Source organism: Nannospalax galili, unplaced genomic scaffold (genome assembly GCF_000622305.1).
Source record: "Nannospalax galili isolate Female #2095 unplaced genomic scaffold, S.galili_v1.0 scaffold390, whole genome shotgun sequence".
Taxonomy (NCBI): Eukaryota; Metazoa; Chordata; class Mammalia; order Rodentia; family Spalacidae; genus Nannospalax; species Nannospalax galili.
The window spans coordinates 528,822-540,705 of NW_008330777.1; the positions used below are offsets into that span (position 1 = coordinate 528,822).

Consider the following 11,884-nt stretch of genomic DNA (forward strand, 5'->3'; position numbering starts at 1 on the left):
TGTTTTGTTTTTGGTCTTTTTGAGACGGTCTCCCTGTAGCCCCAGCTGGCCTGGAACTCACTAAGTAGATCAGGCTGGCCTTGAGCTCACAGAGATCCGCCTGCCTCTGCCTCCCAAGTGCTGGGACTACAGGCATGCGCCACCGTGCATGGTTATAAGTTACTAGTTTTTAAAATCAGTACTTTTTAATGGAAACAACTTGACCAAAAATCTGTCACAGAATTTTGAGACCCATTAAAACAAGTTTAATGAGGGGGGGGAAAAAGAGGATGATAATAAATATCAAAGTCAAAAACACAGCTCTTACCTGGAAAATGCTAAGAGATAGTTTATTCTAGATCCAAATATAAATGATCATGACCTGGGAACAAAGATTTAGGTCACTCCAGATACCATGTTCTGACATGCTAACAGTTTCATGGAGTTTTTATTGGAAGACAAGTCCATAAACTTCAAATACGTTGGTGGAAGAATCGGGCGCATGGGTTCAGCAAATCATTGAAATAGCTACTTTAGGCCTCAGATGCTATCTAATGAAATTCTTAGCTTTTGGGTTGGTGGAAGCTAGGGAATCTGTTCATACATTCCAAAAGGGTTTACTTAGAGTTACAAAGGTGTTAGATCACAAAGATAGGTAGAAGTAGTAATCACAATAATTCATGCTATACATGCATATGGTCAAGTAGTGGCAGCTTTGGGACTCTGAATGACTCTCTAGAAGGATTGCCAGTGTCTGTAACTGAGAAAGTGAGAGCGGGACATGTATCCTCTATGTCCCAAAACATTGTGTACCAAACTTTCCAGAGGATCCGATGCCCTCTTCTGGCCTCCGTGGGCATTACACAACACAGATGAATTTACAGAAGTGCAGGCAAAACAATCATACACATAAAATAAAAACAAAAAAAAACCCAGCCTGTCACTTCAACACAGGTCTTTCAGATGGTCAGGGTTCTACAGTCTTACCATGTGACTGAGAAGAGAACTGGGAATATTTGGTAAACAGCACTGATCGCAGTTGCATTTAAATACAAAGAAAGACCAGAAAAGCCCAAGGACAAGATCAACATGTGTAACTGTTAATTGTACAATGTCTGAACCATATTGAAGCCATGAACCAGCAATTTTAGAAATTTTTAGTAAGAAAATGATTGATATCTAATCTTGAATATACATAAACATCTAATCCAAACATATTAAATGAATCTCAGGACTCCAGAGAGAATAAAGCTTATATTCTCTGACATATATGAACAGAAAATTCTCAAAAATGAAGTACAGTAGGAAAGTACTTAAAGTTGAAGTTGTCAATATTACTTTATTTGGGGTTGTTTATCTGTTTTCTTTTTTTTTTTTTTGAGACTTGTCTCACTGTAACTCTGGCTGGTCTGGAACTTGGAGACATCTGCCTGCAGGCATATACCACCATGCCCTGCTATAAATACTGTTTTAAATTGGGAAGAATTTTTAAATAATGCACAGTGCCTTGGGAAAATGTTAAATATATTGTTGGTGGGATTAAAAATAAAGTCCTTTAGCCAAAAATACTCATATCCTCTCCTACAAATTGGTCTTATTTAAGAAGAAATGCTAAATGAGCTGAAGTTTTTTCATAGAAGAAAAAAATTCCACCCATTACTTTATCTCATTTAAAGGAAATAGTATAGCTGTGGGTGCTGTCACGTGTCTGTAATGCTAGCACTTGGGAGGCTAAGGCTACAGGATTTTGAGTTCCAGGTCACTCTAGGCTATTTAGTGAGCACTAGTTTCAAAAAAGGAGCCACCAGTATCATGCCAGGCTCTGCCCTTGCACAAGAGGGTACATAAATGATTGTGGCAGGGTTCTCATACTGTTTTTTTTTTAATTAAAAAAATTCATATTTTATTTATTACTTTTATGTGTACGAGTGTTATGTAAGTAAGTGCACCTGTGTCGTGCAGTGCCCACGGAGGACAGAAGAGGCTGTTGGATCCCCTAGAACTGGGGTTACGGACAGCTGTTAGCTGCCTTGTGGGTGCTGGGATTCGAACCTGGGTCTTCTGCAAGAACAGTCAGTGTTCTTAACTACTGAGCCATCTCTCCAGTCCTGGTTCTCATGCTATTAAGTATGTAATGGCATGAGGAAATGTAAAAGAGAAGAATATGACTTACATGTACTATGATCACAGACTCCACAGAATATGTAAATGTTTGGGCAAATACACAATGCAGCGTTGGAAAAAGTTCACAACAATAAGTTGAAATTTTTTTACAGACATTTAATGAAGATTTTTTTTTAATTTAAAAAATTTTTTGAGATAAGATCTTGTAGCTCCAGCTGGGCTGAAACTCACTATGTAGATCAGGCTGGCCTGGGAGATCCCCTTGCCTCTGCCTCCTGAGTACTATACTAAGATTAAAGGCATGCACCACCAATGCCCAGCTGATGACCATTTTAAATAGGCCAAATTTATATATGTTACAAATAACCTACATGTGTATGGACTAATACTAGAAGGAAATTAATTGAAAACCAGTTTTTAAAGAATCTAGAGATTGATGAACATTTTCCTATATTGATGTTATCAGACTCATTGTTGTTGTTGTTGGAAGAAAATGGCTAGTTTGGTCTTTTGGATTGAGATTAATTTGATCTTTTGGATTTATAGGATAAGGAGGACCAGTGTGTGAAGTTGAACACAGTAGAATACAGTATATAAAGAACCTGGTGTTGACTTAAAATTAAACAAGATGTAGTAAGTAGGCTAAGGTGAGATCACGCCTTGAGAGTAGTGCCATCTGTTGACATTGTTCACTAACTACATCTTAAATAAGAGAAAGCTCAGCACAAAACCAGCATTCTCACTAGCATTTAAGTGTTAGCAACATTGAACAGTGCTTAATAGGTTTAGTCCCTACCCTAGGGTCATACGGAAGGTTGGGTCCCTCTGTCTTAGTATGGCCAGCTGTATACCTAGGCTACATAGTATGCCTTGCCCTGGGCTGCAAATTTGTATGGCTTGTTACTGAGCAGTAGGCAGTTGTCACACAATGCTAAGTATTTGTGTATCTAAACATAGAAAAACTGCATGCTAAATACTAGCTGATAAGAATTTTTCAGCTCTACTATAATCTTACGGGACTACAGGTTTGTGTGGTACGTTTCCTGAAGTGTAATGTGGCGCACAACTATATTCAGCTCTTGTTCTGTGTTTACCTAAAGGGAGAGAAAGCTAATATCTGAGACTAGAAGACTATCATTATATATTATGTTCTACTTGAACATGCAAGTTCTTTCCCTTTGTTAGTATATTATAGTTTATGTGGGAAATAGAATGTTGAAGCTATGGTTATTCTAGAGTAATAGAAAAGTTGATATAAGCTGGGCATGGTGGCACATGCCTGTAGTCCCAGCACTTAGGAGGCAGAGGCAGGCGTATCTCTGTGAGTTCAGGGCCAGCCTGGTCTACATATGAGTTTCAAGCCAGCTGGGGCTACAGGGAGAACCTGTTTCAGAAAAACCAAAAAAAAAAAAAAAGTTGATGTGCAATGGGAGTGTCATAAAGACTCGATAGTTCATTTAGGTTACTAATTTGTTACTAATTTTTAACTTAGAGCTTGTTAGTTTTGAGAATGTCAATAGGTAGATTTATTTAACTATGCTTTTTCTCTAGAATATGGATTTCAGACTAAGGCAAACATAATTATTTCAACAGTGAATATTTTTCAAATAGTACAAAAGTAAAAATACTGAAATATTTTCTCTGCTTTTTAAAATTTCTTGCTTATGTGTGATTCTTTTAACAGGAGATCAAACCACAAAGCCATTATAACCATGGGTATGGTGAACCTCTTGGACGGAAAACTCATATTGATGATTATAGCACATGGGACATAGTCAAGGCTACACAGTAAGGTTTTTGTTGTAGTTTTCTTCTTTAACATTTATATTTTAAGTGAAACATGCATATGAGTTACCTGTTCTATTGTCTTGGTAAAAATGTTAGTATCCTACTTATATTACTGTTTCCCATCAGTTTATTGGATATGTCTGTTTGCTTTTGATACTTTAGAAGTTTATTATACCTTAAGAATATTGAATATAAACTAAAAAATATCTTTGGAAATACTTTTGAGTTAAAAACATGGATATATATTCCATATTCTAGCTCCTATTCAACTGAGTACACAAAATTAATATTTTATATATAACATATTTATACGTGTTTATATATGTTATATATAAAACTAAGGGAGCTATCACAGATGTTCAAAATATGATCTTTAAAATTTAAGATTATATTGGTCTTTGAGATAAGACAAGGAAATGGTAAACTTAAGGATATTATAATGCTGGACTGGAGAGATGGCTTAGCAGTTAAGGGAACTGGCTGCTCTTACAGAGGACCTGGCTTTAATTTCTAGCACTCACATGGTGACTAACAACCATCTGTAACTCTAGTTCCAAGGAATCTGATCTCCATGGGCATTACAGGACACAGGTGCATTTACATACATGTAGGCGGTACACTCATACACATAAAATAAAAATAATACTTTTTAAAAAGAATATTATAATGCAAATTATATGGTAGTTGAACTATAACAGGTATTTTCATCTGTAGACAGAGGAGAAACTGTGTATTGAATCCTTCAGCATATTAGATGATGAGTACCCCTGCGTAGTTAATAGTCACAGAATAGTTACTTTTTTTTTTTTTTCTTTTTTGAGACAGGGTCTCCCTGTAGCCCCAGCTGTCCTGGAACTCACTATGTAGACCAGGCCGGCCTTGAACTCACAGAGATCCACCTGCCTCTGCCTCCCGAGTGCTGGGATTGAAGGCGTGTGCCACCATGCCTGGCTGGATTTCTGTTTTTATGTGTATGAGTATTTTGCCTGCATGTACGTAAGTGCACCTGTGTCATGCAGTGCCCATGGAGGCCAGAAGAGGGTATCAACTTCCCTGGAACTGGAGTTCGGGATAGTTGTTGGCCACCATGAGAGTACTGAACCTGGATCCTCCTGCAAGAGCAGCCAGTGCTCTTAACCTCTGAGCCAGCTTTTGAGCTCCCTTTTTGTCCTTTTGAGACAGGGTCTCCCTGTAGCCAGAGCTGGCCTGGAACTCACTATGTAGACTTGGCCCTGATTTCACAGAGATCCTCCTGAGTGCTGGGATTAAAGGCCCAGCACTCATTTTATTAGTTTTATTGCTTGTAATTTATTTATAAATTTTCTCTTGTCATTTCTAATGTGCAGTTTTTATAATCATCCAAAGAAAACTTTGAGAAATATTTAAAAGTTAAAAAAAGAAAAATGTTATCTGTATGCTAGCCTAAGAAACAAGTAGAAACAAGTATTAGTTTCATATTGATTTTTAGAGAGATTTATTTAAACAATTTAAAAAGTATTTAAAGAGTTACCCCCAACCTACATATTGAATACCAGTTCTCATCTTTCAAAAGTAACAAAATTTCAAGAAATCCACTTCTAGTTGGAAACTTTAATGCTTTTATATTTAATGAAATTGCTGATAAGGTAGGATTTACACCTGTCATTTTGTTCTTTGTTTTCTGTATGTCTGTTGTGATTATTATTTACCAGTTCCTTTATCAGTACCTGATGAATATTCTATATACCACTTGGTAAGAATCTTTTGTGTGGGCCTGGAAAGATGGCTCAGTGGTTAAACTTGTAGAGGACCCACATTCAGTTCCTGGAACATTGTGCAGCTCTCAACTGCCTGTAATGCCAGCTCCAGGGAATCTGATGCCCTCTTGTGGCCTCTGCAGGCACCTGTACTCATGTGAGAACACACACACACACACACACTTTTTAATCTGAAAGAGCAAAAAAGATTCTTTCATGATTAGTCACTGCTTTCTTTCAAGATTCTGTCTTTGTCATTTGATATTCTGAGTATGACGTCGCTCTGTGTAAGCTTCTGAATTTATCTTACTTGAGGTATTCATTGAGTTTATTGGATATATGTGTATTTAAAATGGATTTTATGGATAGATCAGTTGGGTTTTCATCAAATTTGGAATGTTTTTGGCTACTATTCATTCAAGGATTTTTTTCTGTACCCTTCTGTTTTGTGGAATTCTTTGCAGTGTTAGAATATATAATGCTCCACAGGTTTCTGAGGGTTTGTTTGTTTTCTTCATTTACTAGACTGGACAACTTCTTTTTAAAAATAAATTTAAGCTGGGCGTGGTGGCTCACACCTTTACTCCTACCAACTTTTTAATCTGAAAGAGCAAAAAAGATTCTTTCATGATTAGTCACTGCTTTCTTTCAAGATTCTGTCTTTGTCATTTGATATTCTGAGTATGACGTCGCTCTGTGTAAGCTTCTGAATTTATCTTACTTGAGGTATTCATTGAGTTTATTGGATATATGTGTATTTAAAATGGATTTTATGGATAGATCAGTTGGGTTTTCATCAAATTTGGAATGTTTTTGGCTACTATTCATTCAAGGATTTTTTTCTGTACCCTTCTGTTTTGTGGAATTCTTTGCAGTGTTAGAATATATAATGCTCCACAGGTTTCTGAGGGTTTGTTTGTTTTCTTCATTTACTAGACTGGACAACTTCTTTTTAAAAATAAATTTAAGCTGGGCGTGGTGGCTCACACCTTTACTCCTACCATTTGGGAGGCTAAAACAGGAGGATTGCCTTGAATTTGACACCAGCCTAAGAATATATAGTGAGTTGCAGGCCTAGTGAGTTACAGGCCAGCCTGGGCTTCAAAGTGACAGTTTGTCTCAGAGAACCCAGAATGATAAATAAATAGATGTAAAAATAATTTTTTTGCAAGTCCTCTTTGTAATTTCTCTTTATTGATGCTGTTTATTAGTTGAGGCATTGTTCTTATGTGTTTCTTTAGTTATGGCTTCCTTTAACTCTTTAATGTTAATTTCCATAATGCTAAAACCTTGATTCTGAGAATTTGTTTGTTGTATGTTTGTTTTGAGACATGGTTTCACTGCCTAGCCCAGGTAGGCCTCTGAAGCCCAAACCATCCTCCTGCCTCAGCTCTCCTGAGTGCTAGGATTTCAGGCATAGCCACCACACCCATTTGATGTTACTTTGCCAGGATTTTTTTTTCTCTCCTTCTCTTTAGGAGGAGCAAAGGAGAGTTTGAGTTCACTCAGCGATGCCATCTTTTCTTCCTGAAAGTTATGGGTACTTAGGGAGCCAAGCACACTTGTATAAACCATGCCAGTTAAAAATAAATTACAGCCATATTCTGTAATTACATGCCTTTCATCTTTGTTAGTTTAAATCTCATTAACATTTCTTAAAATAATGTGGCTATGTGATCCTAAATTTATTTCAATATTTCGTTTTAATGATTCTCTTGCTTAGGAAAAAATATAATTCACAAAGATAGATAATTCCCAAATAGAATTACAATGTTACATTTACTAAATCACAGATTTTTCCCCCAGTATTATTCATTAATTAAGCAGAAGATTTAATCAACTTTACATAGTTTACTTACCATCTTATGGTCACAATCACTGCTTAAAAACTAACCAGGTTTTGGTATTATTGTCATGTCTGTTCAAATGTGGGATAGAAAAATCCTGTGATTTGGTTCAGTCCATTAGAGAAAGATTACTGGAAAACTCAGGAAGATGCTCATATCCAAGAAAAGACAGAGACCCATGCCAAGAGGTGGCTCCTCCCTTACTGTCTTCCATCACTGTGTGACAAACATTTTTAACTCCTTACACTGGCTAACCTGGAATTCTCTATATAGACCAGGCTGGCTTTGATTTCTTAGAGATCTGCCTGCCTTTGCCTCCTGACTACTTGGATTGAAGGCATGCACCACCACACAGCTCACTAAAAAATTTTTATTACCTTTTTGGCGCTGGAGAGATGACTCAGCAGTTTAAGAGCCCTGGCTGCTCTTGCAGAGGACCTGGGTTTGGTTCCCAGCACCTACGTGGTATTTAACAACCATCTGTAAGTCCAGTTTCAGGGGTTCCAGTGTTCACTTCTGATCTCAGGCATTGCACGACACAGATGCACTTACATACGTGGAGGCAATGCACTCATACACCACATAAAAATTTAAAAAAATATATATATATTTTAAATTATTGCTTTTTATTTGTTGTGTTTGCTGCAGATATGTACCTTAGCATGTGTGGGGAAATCAGAGGACCCCAGCACACACATTTTGTATTTGCTTTCAGTAATATCAGCTAAATTAATAGAGAATAGGGTTCTATGAAACAGCTTTTCTTGATACTCTTAATGAGTTATGCCTCCTATTACTTATTTTCACTTACTTAAATTTTTGAGCTTGTGTGTATTTTTTAAAAATCTGCCTCAACTTTGTGGATTAAGTTGTGATATAAAGAAAATTGAGGAGCTAAATGAAATTTTGTTTTTGGTATGTTTTTCTCTTGTACCTCATGAAATTTTACATTGTTATAAATGAGATATTTTAGAGTTACAAAAGAGGATTAGTAAAAGCTGTTGAAATGCTGATATTTTCAGCATAATGTATTTTGAAAAATTAATTTCTAAGTATGAAAGTAGAGCATTAAGCCAAGTGTGGTGTTATACCCTGTAATTCTAGTGTCTTGGGAACTGAGGCAGGAAATTGCTCAGTATGTGAGGCCAACCTGCACTATTCTGTCTCAAAATAAATGAATGAATGAATGAATAAATAAATAAATAAATAAATAGAGCATTATTTTCTTTTGAAAATGTTATTTTTCAGCTTCAGATGTGTTTTTAGATAGTAACGTTGCTGCACTTTTTTTTCCAGGTATGGAATATATGAACGCTGCCGAGAATTGGTAGAAGCAGGTTATGATGTACGGCAACCAGACAAAGAAAACGTTACCCTCCTCCATTGGGCTGCCATCAATAACAGAATAGATTTAGTAAAGTATGTGCTTTCTGTATTTTTAATTAATTAGCTGTTGGTTTATTGTTACTATAAAATTAATGAATCATAAGAACTAATTTCTAAAATTCATAGTTTTTAGGATACTTATTCTCTATACCTTTTTTTTCCTTCAAAAAACTTGCTTTTAACATATATTGAAAGTATGAGCCAAGTGCTTTTATAGAGTGCTTTTCTGCGTGTATTTCCCTTCATTGTAATTGTTGAAATACCCCTTCTTGAAATGTAACCGTTATCAATGAGAAAACTGAAGCACAAAGCCTAAGTATACTATCCAGTAAAACTTAGAATTAGGACTTGAATTTGGGTGCTCTCATTTGGCACCCATATTTTGAACATGATTTTGTATGCAGAAAGCAGCAGAAGGAAAGATGTATTAAAATGATAGCGGGCTGGAGAGATGGCTCAGTGGTTAAGAGCACTGAGTGCTCATGCAGAGGACCAAGGTTCAAGTCCCAGTACCTACGTGACAGCTAACAATCATCTGTAACTCCAGTTCCAGGGGATCCAACACACTGTTCTGACTTCCTCGGGCATTACACGACACAAGTGCATTTACATACATGCAGGCAATACACTCATACATATAAAATTAAAATAATAAATATTAAACAATAGATAGTACTCTTAACCATCCACACCAGGGTTAAGTGATAAGTACTTCATATACGAAACATAAAATGGTTTTTATCCCTTAGCATCAATCTGTTTGTTTAGTTTTAATAAGAAAAAGATGAGCAAGAGCTAGAGAGAGGAATCATCTTAGTAATCTTTGATACTTTGGAGATAAGAGTTTTAGATAATGACATGAATCTAAAATGAACTGCTTAGAGACGTGTAGGTAAACACAACATACAGAGTCCAGAGCAATGGCAGCTGAAAGATCTTACCATTAAAGCCCTAGGCAAAGATTAAACAAGTAATAGCCAGTAAGCATTGAATTCCATAAGGGATGGCTTTCTTCCAGAGAGTGTATTTCTATTTTCTTTGTTCCTTGTCCTTCTTAAATCTCATAACGTTCTCTCTCTCTTCAGTATATACTTCCTTATATGTGATCATTTTTATTAGAAAATACTTTTAATTCATCTTTATGAAGGAAATCACATGGAAGAGAAATTTAGGTTTCTATGTTGATAGTTTTTTTTATATATCCCATGTTGTTCCCCCCCTTCCCCCCCCAACCAGGTCATTTCACTGTTTTCTGTCTTTTGTCACTGTTAAAGAAGAAATCCATCTAAGCATTGAACTTTAGAAGTTTGTGTCTAATTCCGCTTAAGATTTTCCAATTTTGGTTTTCTGCAGTTTCACATGGCATATCCAATGTGTAGGATATTTACTTATTTCTTTTTCCTTATCCTGAATGAGATTGCAAGGAATTTTCATTCTGTGGGTTAATGCTTTTATCAGTTCTGAGGGGGGAAAAAAAAAGTCTCAGGTATTGTTTCTTTAAATAGTGCTTCTGCCCATATTCTCTTGCTTGTCCACTGGAGCTCCAGTTGACTGTGAATTAGGCCTTCCACCTTGCACTTATGTCCTCACTTACCCTTCATCTTTGCTTCTCCTCATCTGTCTTGTAGTACCTTTATTCTGTTATGTGTAGTCTGTTGGAGTCCCAATTTTTTTGTTTTGTTTTTCACATTTATAATTATTACTGGTTTTTAAAAACTGTATCACTTAAATCACTAATTCCTGAAATTTTCAATCCTGTCATGTGTACTTGTACAAACTAAGTACATTTATTTTGTAATACTCATCTAAAATGTTCTGGATTCTCTGTATGTTTCTTTTTTGTTGTTGTTTTCATGTTCCTGACTATTCTTGGATATTTAATAGATAACTGTTTGAAAAAGTACTTTTTGGATAATTTGGGAGCTAAGTGGCAGAGATTTCTGTTTAATTCTTCCAGGCTCAAGTTAAAGGCTTTACATTTTCTAGAGCCCACAGGTAGCTTGGGGACCATTCTGTTACCAGTGGTTAGATCTGGTCCAGGTGTTTCCAGGTTCTTGGCTTCTCCAAGGAATTGATGTAAAGATGCACACAAATTTGCAAGGTAACAGGAAAACTTTTTTCAGAAGCAAAGCTATAGTATAGATCAGAAAGAAATAGGCTGTCAAGAGTAACAGCAGGCCACATAACGGAGAGTACTTCGGGGGCTTCCTTTTATGGGTCAAGAGGAGGAAGAGTTTGGTTGCTAAGGAGCATCGTGTAGGCAGTTCTTTGTTTTGATTGACAGGCTTAGATTATGTCTTTGCTCACTGCACATATCCCTTCTCAGGATGCTTCTGATTTTTAATTATATGCATTCCTAATTATCATGGGCATAAGATGGTAAATAGAGGATTCTTCCTAAAATTTCACTCAGAAGACACCGCTGCCTTATTGTTCATGTATCAAAACTTGTTCAGGCTGGATCATACCTCCTAACCTTGTACCCAGATATAGCCAGAGTAGGATTAAATACTGTTGGTTGTTAAGGGAGAAGAGACTTATTCCATTGGTTCAGAGTTGAATGTAAGAGCAGCTTGATGCAAGAGGGGGTGCTAAGCTACTAGGTGCATTATTAGGAGAGGGGTATGTGTACATAGTACATACAAATGAGGATCCTAGGTTGCCAAGTACTTTGCTAGGAGAGGGCTGTGTATGTAACCCATACCAAGTGGAGTCCCAGGTTGCTAAGCTGTTCCTTATGCTTATCTGCCTCAATTCACCTGTCAGGTTTGCTTTTGATTCTTTCTTTTACATTACAGCTTTTAAGGGGTTGTTGAATATACTTTCATTTGCTTAGCCTTCTTTCTAGCAAACTCTACTGCATCACTGAATTGCTTTAGAGCAATATTCTGAGTGTTTTTCTGCCTTTAGGTTTGATTTTTTACATGAATTCTGGAAATTGAATTCAGGTCTTCACCCTTGCAAGGCAAGCACTTTATTGACTGAACTGCCTCTGTAGCCCATTTGTTGTCCCTGTTTGCCGGC

The 11,884-nt window shown here is 36.6% G+C and overlaps 1 protein-coding gene across 3 annotated transcripts in view; it reads left to right on the forward strand.

Moving 5' to 3' along the window:
- Zdhhc17 (zinc finger DHHC-type containing 17) overlaps positions 1–11,884 on the forward strand; it is a 69,733-nt gene that overhangs the window by 18,012 nt on the left and 39,837 nt on the right. For all 3 annotated transcript variants that reach the window (XM_008851964.3, XM_029555521.1, XM_029555528.1), the window contains exons 2-3: positions 3,788–3,891; positions 8,771–8,893. In XM_008851964.3, the coding sequence (XP_008850186.1) occupies positions 3,788–3,891; positions 8,771–8,893 (227 nt within the window). The remainder of the gene's footprint in view (positions 1–3,787; positions 3,892–8,770; positions 8,894–11,884) is intronic.